Below are 17,945 nucleotides of genomic sequence, written 5' to 3' on the forward strand. Positions count from 1 at the left end.
ACTTTCAACATCAAAACTTACTATCTTGTCAGTTTCAGTTAACTTTACAAATTTTGACTTCTCTACAAAATCACGAATTTTTGTATAAAAGAAGTCAGATATTCCTACCAATGACGTTAAAATGTCCAAAAGGACTTTAGACAATTCCCTGCAAGGTAAATCACAAGAATTAATGATATGCCGGAGAGAGGAATACTAGGTTTGTGGATTTTGGGAAGGCCATACATAGTGGGGATTTTGGAATGATGAGGAGCTAATTTAGATCATAATTTATCTGAAAAATATGCTTTGTGTTTTCTTAAGATGTTCGCTACTTTACGTACAAAGGAACCCGTTGGATCTTTATTTAAAACTGTATATTTGCCAATATTTAAAATTTCCGTAGTATTTTCTTTATACGATACACATATTTACAATTGCACTCAAGTGCTCATATCTCTAGATTAATCTATGATCAATGATAAAAATCTCTTGTTACCTTCATTTACTTGATCAATAATCTTTTAATAGTAACAGTCAAAACATACAAATTACACTCACACCCTATTCATTTTTGCCAATATTCCCTTTTACAGTTACAGTTACGGTTACCCAATAGCTCATATGTGATAAACTTGTCAGCACTATAAAATGCTTGGGATGCTAAAAGACATTTCAAATGAGTTTTTAACGCCTTGGGCAGTGGGGTTGAATTGAATTTGGCAATTTGTTAATAAAACAAACCCCTGCCTGCGTTCGTAAACACCTGTCCTGTCTCCCAGTTCAGTAGGTGTCTCCGCTTCTTGTCTCATATCCATGTATGTCTCAGCCCCTTTGTCAGCCCACATTTAGACATATAAAATAAGGTTGTCTCTAAAATGTACAGACTAGGCAGTCAACAGTTGTAACTTTTTTCAGACTTCCTTACAAGTTTCACTGAACTTCAGTTATTATTTTCTAAATCACTTGCTTTTGCATTTTAAAAATTGACCTTTTCTGCTAATATGCCATCATCAGAACCTGAACAGGGCATTATTTGGCTGAAGACCTCAAAACATAAATGCCCAAGGACAGTTTGGAGCAAACATGGTTTAACATGCATTCCAAGTCAGTCCCCGATCTAGGAACATTCCAAGGAATTTGATCTATCATCCAACTTTATCTATTATCCAATAAAATGGCTGGCTCGTCATTGAAATATGTTTGTAACTCAAAAGTCAGAAAATTTGATTTTGAATAGTTTACTGGGAGATTGAGGCTATTAAAGTGTTAGGCGCTACTATTAACGATTGTTATTCAAGGATTTTATTTGATTTGTTGCTGAAACAGTGTTGTGTAATCAGTGTACTTTACAAGTCTTCCCTGCAGTAATGATGACCCTATGTCATTGGCATAGATTGGAAAAAGATTAGGACTGAGTATTGATTCCTAAGGGTCTCTAAATCTTACGTAAATCAGATCAAAGAATATATATGAGATTTGGAAAATTTGTTTTCTATGGCTTAGGAATGAGCTATGCCAGTGGAGGGTACATGCTGAGCGTGAAGCTGGTGGAGGATGTGTCGGGTTGAAGTGATGAAGGTTTTGCAGGTGCTGTATGAGACGTATGCAACGCAAGTGGGGTGGCTGTTGCAGACTGAACCACTGGTAACAAGAGCGAGTGCATAGTAACTGGGTATTCTACACTACTATTGATGCACACTGTCACAGTCATTATTTCAGAAAGCCCACCATTCTTTAAATCCCTGTGCTGCTTATATTTCATTATTGCAAATTATACACGGTTTGCCAATTTTGGTTTTCTCTATACCGAACATAATTAATACATAAATAGTGTAAAATAACTTCGGAGGATAAAATTTCAATAACAACAATGCTGGAAAATTTCTACAATAAATAAAATAAGAAGAAAATATTATAAAAAATCTATTACAATTTTAACCTGTGGCAAAAAGTAATTGCCGTGAAAGTGAATTGATCTGTCGGCCTCCTGTGTGTCATGCTGTTATTCTACCAGTTCTACTATCAGCACTTGTGGTAAGATGTAGAGCTTGTTCATAAGGTTTAGCGCTGGGAGTGTTAATTTCTCCCATACGAAGCAAAGGAGATAGTAAAAGTGGGTTGACGGATAAACCTCATAATTAAACTTGCCATTGACAAGTAATTCTATTCAATTCCTTTTTCAGACCTTATAGTGTAAGCAGACAAAAACACAAAAAAGAAATTAAGATAATTTGATCTACAACAAGGTTTGGACAAAATGCACAACAGTTACAAAATCAAACTAATTTATTGTAGGATTATTTACATTTTACACTTACTTATTCAAACACTATTCTAAAGTAGAAAATGTTTTAATTATGGTAAATATATTTTTGAATCATCTCTGGATGTATTAAAATACAAATCTTTTACGTGGTTAAATGTATGATTGATTATAAAACTCCATCAAAGTCATAAAAATTTGAAAAATGTTCTTTTTTTGAGTACATGGTATAGCAATTGTATTTTCAGACTTTAGATAAGACCTTATAAAATGTCATCTTATTAAAAAAAAATACAATACATACAAAGAACATTGAAAACACATAAAATAATGCCTTTAGCGTCGTCCTCTTCCTCTACCTCTGCCTCCCCTGCCACCTCGTCCACCCCTGCCTCGCCCTCCACGCCCTCTAACTGCTCCTGGAAGAAAGAAATAGTAGTAAATCGTTGTAACCACATTATTATTTAGGAGTGTATTACACCAAACGTTTACACGTACAATAAACTTACACATTGTCACTAGATACTTCCACCAAAAAGAACTAAGATTTGTACTAATGACTCTACTGAAATAACAATATGGCATTACATGTATGTAATTATCGTTAAAAGTTTGACATTTTTCAGTAGTAGCTGATTACAATTGTTGTAAATGACTCAATGTGCCCACTCATCTGACTACTTTTTAGTGCACTTAACAAAGAGTTGAGGAATTTTGAAGTTAGCAATTTTATCTACCAGCCGTGGTAAAATTAATATTTTCAGTTATAAAATTTAAAAAAATAAATAATAAGAGACATTTAAAATTAAATGCATGATTTAGGGATGTGTAAGAAAGAACGGAACCGTTCTAATTGGAACCGTTGTATGTCGATAACGGCTCTGTTCCAGAACCGTTCTCTAGAACTAGCAGTTCTGTAGTTTCGCAGTTCCAAGTAACAACCATTACAGCTCTACAACTAGAATTTGAGTGCTGGTGAGTTTTTGGCATTCAACTGGGATACCACTGAATTGGAAATAGCAAGATGACCTGAGTGGGAATCAATTGAATTGTAAATTATAGATGAATGGTTGTTTCTGTATATGCCTTAATTTTATATAAAAAGAATGGCCAAATTTTTATTTAAATTGATGGTGACCATGCAATTTAGTAAAATGTTTACTGGCTATAAAGAATTTGACTGATTGATTTTGATCATTAATTTTATTTAGTCTATAAAATTATTTGCACAGTTCAAATTAACCCTTTGTAACAGAATGATTATATATATATATATATATATATATATATATATATATATATATATATATATATGTATATATATAATATATATATTATATATATTGTAAAGTACTAGGAAAATCCCCACAGACTTCTTAATATTTCCTAAGGGTTTTCTATTAAAATAATAACTTTCTTATTTTAGTATATAAACCCATGATTTGTTTTGCTTGTTATAACATTTCATATATAAAAATAGATACTGATCTAAAAATCTTATTTTGTTATGAATTCACCGTTTTAAAAAATTGAGCTTTTAGCTCTTATAACAATAGAATTACATTGTCCCTTATAAACTGTTATTACTTTTGAATTCCTATGTACTCACACACAATATCTTTTTCTTCAAAATCCCGATATTTAAAGAAACTTTTTCAATTGGCAACAAAATCCTCATAAAATGAAATATCAGTGATATACTGTAATATGTCTAAAAGTAGTTACTTTCCATAATAATCAGAGTTCTAGTGAGTTTACAGAACAAATAAACCTTAAAGTATCTATGTAAGCAAACACTCATAATGAAAAAATAACATTTTTACTATTTAGTACTACAAGTTTTGAAATCACAAAATGTTTACTCAACACAAACTGTCTAAATTACACACCAAAAAATAGAATGTGAAAAAATCTTTAAAAAGCAACATAAAATTAAATTAAAAAAAGAAAACAAGCTGATACGAATAACAAAAAACCATTTATTTTTGTTGATATTCTTATCAATTTTTACTACATTGTTATATGTTACAACTATCAAAAATTAGGTGCATTTGAATAATTTATAGAACCAGTAAACACTACATATCAAAACATCAGACGTCAGAGTTTTTAGTACAATTCGTAAACATCTGAAATTTTAGATGTAGGAGTGCAAAGGGTTAAGTAAAGTACTCTGATGTTATTTACCTCTGGCTTGATCCTTCTTCTTGGCCCTTGCCTTAGGTGTGTCATCAATAAGTAGTGTTTCCAAGGGCAGAGCATCTGGTAGTATATAGTAACGGATGTTGTTACCACGGATACTGAGAGAATCACATTGTACTGTTGGTCGATTCTTGACTGTTAATTTAACAGCCTTTAAGTGGGTGTTCATTGCTACGTCAACACCTGAAGAAAATAAATCATAACTATATAATCATTCTGATTGAATATCACTGCAAGTTTATACATATAACAGAAACTGGATAGTGTAGGACGAGCAGGTTTAATTTAACTGGGTGAGACAGACCTCGTGGTCTAGGCATACAAACACTAAATAACTAATAAGTATAATATTTTGTGCTTACTGTACTGAACACAACAGTGTCAACCGGAGAATATAAATTTTGCATTTAGAATGTTACATGAGCATTTCATGATAAGCAATCACCAGTGTGTTTCGCTGGTTCAGTCAATGTAAGACCAGGGAGTCCTGGTACCCCATTCTTTTTTGCACTCATTAAGACGATAATCAGTATTGTTACATTATTCCTTAGCCGTGCTGACTGAAATAAAGGATGTGAAATCTAAGCTTTCGGCTGCTTTTCCTATGACAAGAAGTGCTGTGTCAGCATATATGACAGTAGGCTTTGAGGTACAATAGAAGGTCCGAAGTGAAAAGAATGAACAACACAGGTCCAAAAACCGAGCCCTTTGGAACAGCTCGAGTTATGTTTAATGGTGATGATTTAAAATTCAATCTGTTATGTAAGGACTTTTAAAACAACTAATAAGGATGACAAAACGTTTATGGTGTTTAGACGTGTGCATCAATGTTGGTGAACACAATATCAAAAAAGTAAAAGAAGCTCCATTAAAAAAATACAGTAATTTCTTTAGAACAGTCTGTCATTTTAATTTTTGGAAGCCCCAATACCTGTGTGATTACACCTGAAAAGCAATATCTTCTGCCTAGGTAAAAAGAAATCAAAGCAAAATTCATTAAACCTATTTCATTTTAAAAAATTAACTGATCATAGATGTCAATTAATGTCTGTGCAATATAGAATACAGAATTCATTTTGTTAAAGGCATGTCTGCTAGGGCAACTTCTTGTCCCATTTACAAATGAGAAATGAAATATTTCCTCACCCCCTCTCACCATGGATCGAAACATTATATTTCATAAATATTAAGATGTTAATTTCTCATGAATTTAAATTGCACTCACAATCGTTAACAGATGAATGTTAGAGAATTAATGCCTATACAATTAACGACTACAACACATTAATCCTATAAACATACTAATGAAAATTAATGTTATATACTTATTTAATCTTACCTGTTATTGTGCCATGAACTTGAGTTCCATTTTTTAGTTCTATAGTTACCGTCTCATGACTTAATTTCATCAAAAACCTAAAACACATAAGAATCTTAAAAATAATGGATCAACATAGCTTGTATATGGTTTACACATCTACTAAATTTAACACTATTACAGTATGAAAGTACAGCTGGCTTATTAGTATTAACTGAGCACAACATAAGTGAAAAAGAATATCAAAACCTAAATTTAAAAAATATACATTTCAAAACTTTTTGTGCCGTAAAAAATTGTCACATGAGAGTGGGGTATTAGTTTTAGCAGATCCAAAATTCAATGCAAGACAATAAGTCTTATTTTAACCAATGTTTTCTCCAGAGCTATACGGTGCAGACTGGAGAAAGGGTGGCTGCAGTATAATAAGCGGCCACAACAATCTAATCATCGATATTCATGAGTAATGAATCCTTGATGTAACTATTAAAACCAAATCATATTATAGGCATTTCAATAATTGCATACACTGTGTTTTGGCTGAGAGAAAGTCGAATCACTGCATTGTGTGCTGGGCGGAAATAAGTTGGCCAATTCAATGGTACCAACTGCACAGCAAGTAATGCTCTCTCTGTCTTACTTATATACATGAAACTGAGATTTAGCTACTTGTACAGTAAATAGCTTTTTATATTAAATTATAACTTAAATACTAAACATCTCAGCTTCCTTGACTCTTTCGGCATTACTGTTTTCAACAAAATATAAAGAAAGTTTATTAAAAAAAATACACATAGTAAAAATAAAGAGGGATTCAGGAAGTTAATTAGTTCAGAGGTAAGGTAAAAATCTTCACCACAAGGTGCGTGATGTGTCCCGTTGGGGTCTTGAGCTCAACGACAAGGACAATTCCATTTTCTCCTGGGTGGAGTCGAGTGATGCGAGCAAGTGGCCAGTTGAGTGGTGCAGAAGTAGTGTGCACAAGCACGAGATCTCCTATTTTCTGAGAAGTTGGTCCATTGCTGAAGCAGTTGGAGGTATTCGAGGCTTTATTGCTTCCAAATCCTTTGGTGAAAAGCCTGGATGAGTTACCAGTGTTTACGACCGTTTGAAGCAAGATCCAGGACCTGAAATTTCAGAATGGATTCCAGATCCAGAGGAGCACAAATACAAAAATAGCCTGGGGTCCAGACAGTAAGGTCAGAAGGATCACTCAAGAGGGGAGTAAGAGAACGAGAGTATGGCTTCTACTTGAGTTGACAGTGTAACAAATTCTGTGAGTGTCAACACAGTATATCTCCCATAACTTGCCTGAGATGATATTTTGCACTTTTCACTGCGCTCTCCCACAATCCTCCTTGATAGAGAGCAGTAGGGGATTATAGAAAAATTTATCCCACGAAGAGCAGAAAACCGTTGAACAGCGTTTTTAGAGTGTGGAGGGGTGATAGACGACTCAACTAAGCGTTTAAGAGTAGCATCAGCTCCCACAAAGTGTATTCCACAATCGCTATAAATGTCAATACAAAGGCCATGGCATGAGACATAGCAGGTGAGAGCGACTGTGAATCCGGGAGTATAGACAGCCGCTTAGTGAATGGCGTGCGGCTGACGCATGCGTAGAGAAGCCTATCCCCCTCTTCGCCCGGCCACGTGGTGCAGTACAGTCACAGGTCGCATTCGTTTCGTCCAGTCTGTCTTCTGCTGGTCGTTCTGTTTAGTAGTGTCTGACAATTGTGATTGTTTTGTTTATGTGCGACAGTACGTTGTATTATTTTACCAATTAGTGATGGTTGATCAAGGCAACGAACTATTTAGTTCAAAATTAGTGAATAAGGTTAAAAAGAGCCAAACTCGAGAAATAGTATCTAATGTAGCAAAATTTATGAAAGCCGAAGCCGATGCTGACCGGTTTTTGATTGACGTTAAGAAAGTTAATGCGAGAGTAAGTGCTGCCACTGGAGTTTCAGAAAGGACAGTGACAAGGATTAAAAGCGAGAGGAAAAAAGTAGAAGAATCTGGCACATCTTTCGAAACGCCAAATAAAAAAAGAATCTTGCCTAAAAGAGTGACGGGGTTAGACGACTTTAATTTGGGTGTTGTCAGGCGTATTGTGGATAATTTTTACCTCATTGAAAAACAACTTCCTACTTTAAAAGGTATACAAGAAAAAATGCGATCAGACATTAATTTTACAGGCTCTAAAAGCAGTGTAAGCCGCAACTTGCGACGAATGGGCTACAAGTGGAGGAAAACCAAAACAAACAAAAAGATATTAATGGAGACTCAAGATATTTCCTACAAAAGATTTGTGTTTTTGAAAAAGATTTCTCAATACAGAGCTGAGCAACGTGCAATTATTTATACAGATGAATCATATATTGATTCAACACACGTCTCCAAAAAAGGCTGGTCGGATGATTCCACAGCGGGTTTAGCTGTCCCGTTAAGCAAAGGAAACCGCCTGATATTTTTACATGCCGGGGGTGAGATGGGTTTTATAAAAGACTGCTTAGTTATGTGGCAGGCAAATCACAAAAAAGGAGACTACCATGATAATATGAATCATGAAAATTATAAAAAATGGTTGACAGAAAAACTGATTCCAAACTTACCGCCTAGGAGCGTTCTAATTATTGACAACGCTTCCTATCATAACGTGGAAATTGACAAAAGTCCTACTTCAAATTCAAGGAAATGTGATATGCAAGCATGGTTACTTGAAAAAAATATTCCATATTCACACACTATGTTAAAGGTAGAACTTTATGAGATTATAAAAGCTAACAAACCAGCCTACAAAAGATATGTTATTGATGAGCTTTTAGGTGAAAAAGGACATGTAGTCCTTAGACTACCTCCTTATCATCCAGAACTAAATGCCATCGAATTTATCTGGGCTGAAGTAAAAAATTAGGTTGGTGCTCACAATGTACGTTTTAAAATGGATGAAGTAAACAAATTGGTAAATGATAAATTTGAGTCTATAACGGTTGATACATGGAAAAAAATATGTGAACATGTAAGGCAAAAGGAATTAGAATTTATAGGGAATCAAGAACCAATTGAAAATGTTATCGAATCTTTCGTTATCAATCTTGGTGAGGATTCAAGTGAAGAAGACGACTTCCTGGAATCTGAGGACAGCAATGCCGCAGATGGAAATATGTCCGGAATCGAAGAGCTGGGCGATTAAATTACATGGTATGATTTTATTATTGTATCACATAAATAACTGTAAATGTAAGCGATTAAGTAAAACGCCTAATTTACACTTTTATAAGTTTTTGTTTGATGTTTTATTGTTTTTAAATATCACATTTAATTAGTAAGAATGTGCTGTAAAATACATGGTTAAAACTTTAAATCATTACAAGGGTTTGCTAATGAAAACCGGTAGGCTAAAAAAACCCTTTTATGTAATTGAAACTATTTCTAGAATTATGGCTGTAAAACCCCGTATCTAATAGTATGTGGAGTAAATAACAGTATACGTCAAATTATATTAAATTATCGCAGTTGTCAGAATTCATGCGTAAGCTTGACTATAAGGCGTTTGGAACCGGCAAAGAACAGAGTGGACTGTACATACGTCTTACCGAGACGGCACGGGAGGGGAAATGTAGGGGGAGAAGTGTGAGTCTCTCGCTCGCTTCCCTCCCTACGCGCCAAGCACGGTGCTACGGTCTATAAGATCTGTGACAACCTCAAGGTGCACTGCCTTTGAAACCATACAAAAAAAAACACATAAATAAACCTTAGTATGTTTTACGGGCCTAAGGATTAATAAATTAAAGACTACTGTAAATGAGCCGTAATATTCAATTCTGGTAGAACGAAAAGGACGGACTGGAGTTACTCATAAGGGGAGAAGATCACCCATAAAAAGAGAAATGTTGTGTGGTTTATTTTTAAAGCATGTTATACATTTGAAAATACTTGAACGGATTGCAGTATGTGCACTGATGACCCACACTAATTGAGCTAAGAGTGCTTGAGTGAGTTGTGGTCCAGCATAAGAGATTGGTACTGTGGCAATGATGCACTAGAAGATCCACAATGTAGTGCTTCTTCAGTAGAAGCACCAGATGTTGAATCCTGGGATAAAAGTGAGTGGTTGAGGCACTCTCCAATGAGAAGAATACCCTCAAAGTCGAGCAGTCATGCTGATTCTTGAGAGCGGAGATTTCGTCAGCGAAATCAAAGTGCTGGATGAGACTGAAAATCTTGAGACAAGCTCGAGAGAGAGTTCCGCAGGAGAGTGAAGACCATGAGTAGAATGTGTGATGAGTAGGATGAAACTGCCAAACACTTGCTCTTTAATTGTCCTTCAATAGCAAGGGAGTGGTATGCCATCTTTAGTAGTTTGGACAAGGGTGGTGAATTTCCCCAGGAGGACCTGATGGTTGTTTTCGGCAGTTTGCGGAACTTCTGAAATCATAGACTGGTAGGCCTCATGGTGTGCTTCCGGGGTGCGGAAAAGGCCCTTGAGGCGTGCATGGCAGTAGGCCGCCCCATAGAAGAAGAAGGTTGTTCAGAATGCTAACAATTGTGAATGAAGTGGAGTATGAGAGCCACTACACAGAGGAGTTTGTCCCACGAAAAGGCGTAGAGAAGTTCCCAATCGGTAGTTCTGTTGAGCAGTAATAAGGATGACTAGAGGAGTCATCTTCATTTCTTCCAATGAGGAGAGATCAACTGGAACGAAATTTGAGATAGGCCAGTCGTGATATGGGAACGTAAGCCAATGAGGACCAGTCCACCGGAGAGGTTGGTACACAAGATGAACGACAGGAATGTCACTTAAAGCAGTCAGCAGGGTTGTCAGCCCGGAGATATGATGCCAAATGTTGACCAAACAAGTTCTTGAGCTATCCTATTACCTACACAAGTCGGTGGTGGTTTGGACAAGGGTGGTGAATTTTCTCAGGAGGACCTGATAGGTTGTTTTCGGCGGTTTGTGGAGCTGCTGAAATCATAGACTGGGAGCCTCATGGTGTGCTTCCGGGGTGCGCAAAAGGCCCTTGAGACTTAAGTGTATGGCAGTAGGCCGTCCCATAGAAGAAGAAGAAGGGTGGAGTGCGTAGCCATGTTACAACTATGGAGGAGTCACACCATAAGTGAACATGTTGTGATCTCATTACATTCTTAAACAATGTTTGACAGTAAGACATTAGTTGGGCGAGTAGATGAGCTGCACAAAGCAACAAACAGCAGAAAAGAATCACCTTCGCCATCTGCAAGGTGATGAAGCATCTTGGTCGCTAGGTAAGGAGAAACATTTATTCCATATGTCATGGTGTTACTTAATGGAAGGTTTAGAGAGGGGTCTGAAGAGCTTTCACTCCACAGAATAAGTTGAAACTTTTGGTCATCGGCAGCTACGTGTATTTGCTGATACATTTAACGAATTTCGCACGAGAAAACAATACTATGTTGTCTGAAGTACAGCATTATTTTACAAATATTTATTTGTAATTTGCGACCTGTAAGTAGTATGTCTTTAAGAGACACATCTGAGCTTGACTTACAACTGGCATCAAACACACTGCATAGATTAGTTTCGCTACTATTTGTCCCTTCAGAACCCCATGGTGAGGTATGAAATAGAGAGGAGCCACTAAATCGACATTGTGACATAGTGTCATATGACATTGAGTGCGGTATTCTGAGATAAAATCATGATATAGCATTGAAAATTGAGGTTGAGTTGAGAACTTGCGCTCAAGGGAGTGAAGTCTTTGTTCCACAGAAGGTAAAGATGATCCAAGAAAGGAATGATCTTCTTTGAAGGGAAACTGAACAATGTTGCGTCCATCCGAGTCCCTAGTTTTATTTTTAAAAACATTGCAAGCATAAATTTTATGTGCAGTTGAGTTACAAGTGAAACATTAAGGAGCAACTTGTTGAGGTTTAACTTGCGTGGAATGCAACAGCTGGACATGTAATTATGAACTTTGAGCAGTTGTGACCATAGCAACATCACTAAAAGGAAAATGCACTCTTTTTGGCTCCAAAGGCTCGTGTTGTGAGTGAAAGGGTGTGTGTATAGATTTAGTAACACGAGCAGAGTTGTGAATGTAGGCATCTTCAGTTTGTTAACATTCTGTGTTTAAGATATTAATAGCTTCAGTGGCATCCAGTAAAAAGTGAACTAGTGTTTCTGTTGAGCTACTGGCGCGGAATACTTCTAATTTCTAATGTAGGTCTGCGTCCATTTTATATCAAAGTAGTGCTGACAGAAGGGGGACTTTAAGTGGCCTACATTCTTAATTTGTTTGTTTTTATCAAAATTGTTTGATATTTTTTATCTAAATGAATAGTTCGATATTACAATTTATTTAACAAAACATACGATTCCTACTTATTAGTTACAGTCATTTGTCATGCAAACAATAAAGCAAGAAGTAACTAATTTGTTGAGAATTTGAAAATGACGATGAATATGAGAAAATTATGTGATAAATTTCTAGATATACATGTGGGTTTGGCTACTGCCTTCACAAAAGCATTAGCTCACTGCAATCCGTGCAATTATAAATACTGTATCGTATTTTTAATTTGCAAGTCTAGGCCACACTTGGATCTGTTATTTTGAAATGTTATTGTTAAATTTGTGTTCTATTTGTCCCTTCAGAACCCCATGGTGAGGTATGAAATAGAGAGGAGCCACTAAATCGACATTGTGACATAGTGTCATATGACATTGAGTGCGGTATTCTGAGATAAAATCATGATATAGCATTGAAAATTGAGGTTGAGTTGAGAACTTGCGCTCAAGGGAGTGAAGTCTTTGTTCCACAGAAGGTAAAGATGATCCAAGAAAGGAATGATCTTCTTTGAAGGGAAACTGAACAATGTTGCGTCCATCCGAGTCCCTAGTTTTATTTTTAAAAACATTGCAAGCATAAATTTTATGTGCAGTTGAGTTACAAGTGAAACATTAAGGAGCAACTTGTTGAGGTTTAACTTGCGTGGAATGCAACAGCTGGACATGTAATTATGAACTTTGAGCAGTTGTGACCATAGCAACATCACTAAAAGGAAAATGCACTTATACATGTGGGTTTGGCTACTGCCTTCACAAAAGCATTAGCTCACTGCAATCCGTGCAATTATAAATACTGTATCGTATTTTTAATTTGCAAGTCTAGGCCACACTTGGATCTGTTATTTTGAAATGTTATTGTTAAATTTGTGTTATTAAACATTGGAACGTATTTCTCTTAGTTTTAATGTTTTACAATTCTTGTTTCGTATGATTAATGTATAATATAGAATAGTTCGATAATAACAATTAAATAACAAGTGCAGGCCGCTCATTAAAGTCTCCCCAGGGGTTGTGAATAGAGATGTAACTGTCTATAGCTCGTAAAGCTTGTGAATGTTCCATAACAAATTTACAATTGTCTCAAGCCTTTTAAAGAAGAAGCGCTGATCATTGGTAAATCCAAAATTTGGTTAAGGTGAAGTGACTCCAGTCTGTGTGTGTTGTGAATTCTATCTCGTAAGAAATCGTACAAAATTAAATTGTTTACAGCAGTGAGATTTAAGCTTTTCACTAAATTGTTGTTCACCGCTCAGTACGATTGAAATTTGATTACACAGTGAGAAAGGACGAATGTTTATTACTTAATTCAAAATTAAAATTAATACATTGTGTCACAATCATCCCAACAAGGACGGGAAAGAGTCCACAGTAAATCAAATCTGTCTGGCACTGCAATCATTTGTAGAAAGCCTGGCAGAACCATAGACTAAACACGATGAATTCATTATTTCATAAGTCCAACAGCCACGGAAGCCGCACCAAGATTTTGCTAAGAGTAAACAACATACACAGGTACTAACAATACCACAAAAGAGGGGAAAAAACTATTAATTTGGAGATTTAATATATTGAATTGCATAACACGCGTTTTGGCTGAGAGAAAAAATCTTGGCCAATTCAATGGTACCAACTGCACAACAAGTAATTTAACTACATGTACAGTAAACAGGTTTTTATATAAAATTATGGTATCTATGAGGTTAAAAGCCGACCTGGCAAATCACAAACTTGACGTCAACATATTCTGCTCAACCAACCACCATTGACATTAAATTATAACCTGTATTCTGTAGTTCAGTATTAATGATTAGTGTTGTGTATAGTTTTTTTATTAAGTGCATGTTTTAGAGTTAGTGAAGTTGCTACATAACATGGTGGTTCTGATTCCTGACTTAAGCGTGTCACAACGCTTTGGTATAATTTGTTTATTTTTAGTTTGTAATTATGTATTAGGTTAGTTATTTGAAGAAGAGATCAGATTGCAGATCTCGAAACGTAGTGTTACTGACTTTTTTTTTCAACAAACAATGGCAAATGTCGGGAAAAATCCTGTGTCCTTCAATTTACGCATATTCACATATGTTTCCCAGAGTCTGAAATGCATGCATAATTTTTCTATATGCTCATCGTTGGCTCTGGTTAGAGTCCCATGAAAGTATCGTGGCTCCAAATATATCCCACTAACAACGGCCAATACATGTAGAATCCATCAGTAACTTATCATTAGATTATAGTCAAGGACTATGAAACAACAAGACAACAAATACAAATTGCAACCACCAACCTGTAACATAATGTGAGATAAGCAATTTTACTCATGAGAACTGTCACAGTTATAATGCTGGCTGTTCCGGAAGTCAAGACGAAGTCTGTTCACACACGGCAGTGATGTCTCGGCAATGTTCATAATTGAAATTTTAATAGCTATGTGAGGAGCAATTGTTCATAGACCTACAGAGGCCTTAGCTGCGATATGAGCGGTAAGCTGTGAGCAATGGATCTAGCTGGGACTTAAAGTTTAATTACATATAGGGAACACTCAACAAAGCCATGGGCAGACATGAGCGGCAGGGCAGTACCGCACTATGGTGCTTATCCGTCGCCAATTCTAGACATTAAATGTTTCTCCTGTCGGCCACATTTCTCCACCACTAAGCATTCCGTCATTGCTGTGCAACAGGCCGCAAAAGCCCCCTTCTTGACGTTACTTGTTATAACTAACCCACTACTTTCTTCTCCAAAAGACATCTTATCAAGCTTAGTAAAAATCCCAGACCTTTTATCAAACCGTCAAACATTGTACTATTCAACAAACCCAACTTTAAGCCTGTTTATAACACTGTACATTTGAGGCCTGTGCTATCTATGTAACGCGTGTCTTTTCAAAACACTATTTTCACTCGAGAATAAGAGTTGGATAACTTCTTCCGGAGACCACACTTTGACAACTGAATAATACTTAAATACACAAAACCCATTTGTATTGCGGTTACTACCGCTCTGCGGCTAAAATCGTACCACTCGTTTTGTGACGAAGTCCCAAACGATCGGTCGGCCGATTCTAATTGTCCAATGCATTTTATGTAATTTGGGGGGGGGAAAAGCTTGCTGCGGTACAGGAGTAGAACTAACCAAAACTCACCACACTTGTGGTGGTAACCTTACATCAACTGGTGTCAGATGTAGCTCACGAACATATGTCGATCTTCATTCACAATTTCACAAACCACGTCGCGTTAAATACGATGTTTTGAGATTATTCAGTTCTTGATTCAAGAAGCTGTCAAATTATGTCTTGATTTTATAAGTTCTTGGAGACGGAAAAATTACTTTTTAAATTTTCCCGGTCCTCAGAGAAATTCCCGGCTTATTCCCAGTTGGGTAGCCACCCTGGTTATAAGCTTTTATGTTCATACTAACTTAAATAATACTGGTATTCCGTAAAATAAAAATAGCTGCCACTTGTTAATATCTATAGGTAGGTCTAATGTTATTATATTCAACAGTTTAGATATTTCTAATATCTATACTTGATTCAATTTTTGTGGTGGCCACTTAGGGTAGGGTACGATAAGCGGATCCGGTTTTTATATCAAAATTGGCAAACGATATTACTTAATCATAACCATCGATATAACAAATCGATACCGATTAATTATTTTGAACTATTAACTTAAATAATCTATATTAACAGCTGTAAACACTTTCAAATAATACACATAAGGTAATATTTCAATTTTACATAAGTAACTTATTAAGTTATTGAAAATATCTTTGTCTTCAGTTTTCATAATTTTGGTTATAATAATTTGTTTGATCACTGTAAATATTAAATTCATATTTTAATTTAAAACATGATTGTTATTGAGGACTACAGATACTCTTATATCGATCAATAGTCTAGGATTTGAGATGCGAATATTAGGTATCGATGATTACATTCTTGGATATAAAAAAACCGGGTCCCCTTATCTTACCCTACCCGCCACTTATTATACTGCAGCTGAAAAGATTATTTTCTGTGAGTCAACATGGTGGGGGAGAGGTACTAAATACAGGGGGAATGGCAGCAGCTTACTGTGGTCACAATGAAAGAATAAAATTTCACAGAGTCTCTCAAAATGGTAGTCTGGGTTGAGGGTTATTAACTAGTCAGGATTAATGTTCTGTAACATCAGTCTCTGCCCTTACATTTAATTTAAATCATGAAAAGTTAACAACAAATATCTCTGAAACTAAGATAGGCTACTGGTAATAGGAATCAATTCAAAATTAGTAAAACTGAACAAATTTGTGGTAATTTAAAGTTTCATTAGTGATACAAAATAAATTGGGTGATAGACAATTACATATAAATGTGATCACTCATACCTGAAACTAAAATTGGTGTATCACATTTTAGGTCTTGATGATAATAGGATAGGGTAATATAATGTTTTATTAAGAATACATGTAACTTACTTGACTAGCTTCATACTTGCTGTACTGCTGAATATCTTATTCTAGAAATTCTGATATTAATTATAACAAAATCTCCACATATAATTTAACCAAACAGAACTGTTAGCACAGAATGGCTACCGGCAATGAATTTGTCAATTTTTTTTCTTTGTCGTTAAAACTACGATTCTGTTCGTGTTCCCTCTATAACACAGATTATAAATGAGTGTGTTCTCTAAAAGAATATTGAAGAGTAAGTAGATTAACCACCATTCAGAGCACAAATTGTTGCAGTGAGAGTTTATTGGTAGCAATGTGTATAATACTTTCTTGAATATTTTCGTTATTTTAATACAATGTTTTGTTAAATTTAACATGAAATGGACGATATGCAGGTTTTAAAGCATTATTATAAAGTATTTCTAGTTTGTTATCATCTGTCATCACTAGCGTCGTTATCATCTGAGCTAGCGTCAATTGATCTAAAGCGATCTTTCTTCCAATTCTGGAGCCCATAATCTTTTTCATTTACGTCAAAAGGTTGAATTCATCAATTCCAAATAGTGAGGTGATTCAACAAGCGGACAATACGAGACCTTCGTACATACTTACTTCGTACTTCCAATTCCGCAGGAGTTGGCCCAAACTGGGCTTCTGCAGGTCAAACTGCCCCAGGAAAGGGTCAGGGTGGGTAAGGTACAATGCCCTCACAAAATTCAAAAAATTCTTCTACACTGTAGAAACAATTTAAGACTAAAAAGTTCTTTAGCTCACACTTGAATTTTTTTATAGAATTTAAATCTTTTACACTAGAAGGCAGAACTTGAAAAATTTTGTTTCCAGAATAATTAGGGTTATTTTCAAAAATAGTAAGCCTATGGTATACAGCAAAATTGTTTCTATGCCTGGTGTTATACGAGTGAACATCATTTTGGTATTCAAGATTTTGTGTTTTAATATACACTGCACACTCATAGACATACAAACATGGTACTGTTAGGATATTTAAATCAATAAAAAGATTTCTACAGTGAGTCAGAGGCGGTAAACCCAGCATAGCTCTGACTGCTCTTTTTTGCAAGGTAAAAATCTGTTTGATATTTGTTGTTTTGCCACCCCAGAGGATGATTAAATAGGATATGTGTGACTCAAGCAGGCAGTGGTATACGCTTTTGACTAGGTCTAAGTTATTGAGTCCAGAGAGACACCTAAGAACAAAGGTGCCCTTGGATACTTTTCCAGCGACTTTTCCCAACTGCCTGCCCCAGTCCATAACATCGTCCAACACCACTCCTAGCAGCTCAGATGACTCTGAGATATCCACTTCAGTGTCACCAATGAACAAGGATGGAGTCCAAAAGTTTTTTTGAAATTTTCATTTGTTTGGTTTGGATGCAAATGCATTTTGT

At 35.7% G+C, this 17,945-nt stretch overlaps 1 protein-coding gene across 1 annotated transcript; it reads right to left on the reverse strand.

Moving 5' to 3' along the window:
- Window positions 1-2,250: 2,250 nt before the first annotated feature.
- Window positions 2,251-16,719, reverse strand: LOC124358882 (probable small nuclear ribonucleoprotein Sm D1). Its single transcript, XM_046811121.1, has 4 exons — window positions 16,558-16,719; window positions 5,787-5,863; window positions 4,433-4,630; window positions 2,251-2,664 (listed from the first exon to the last, which is right to left on the reverse strand). Exons 1-4 carry the CDS (start codon window positions 16,569-16,571, stop codon window positions 2,582-2,584), a joined length of 372 nt encoding a protein of 123 aa, XP_046667077.1. The 5' UTR covers window positions 16,572-16,719; the 3' UTR covers window positions 2,251-2,581.
- Between the last annotated feature and the right edge of the window lie 1,226 nt (window positions 16,720-17,945).

Source organism: Homalodisca vitripennis, chromosome 1 (genome assembly GCF_021130785.1).
Source record: "Homalodisca vitripennis isolate AUS2020 chromosome 1, UT_GWSS_2.1, whole genome shotgun sequence".
In the NCBI taxonomy this organism is placed as follows: domain Eukaryota; kingdom Metazoa; phylum Arthropoda; class Insecta; order Hemiptera; family Cicadellidae; genus Homalodisca; species Homalodisca vitripennis.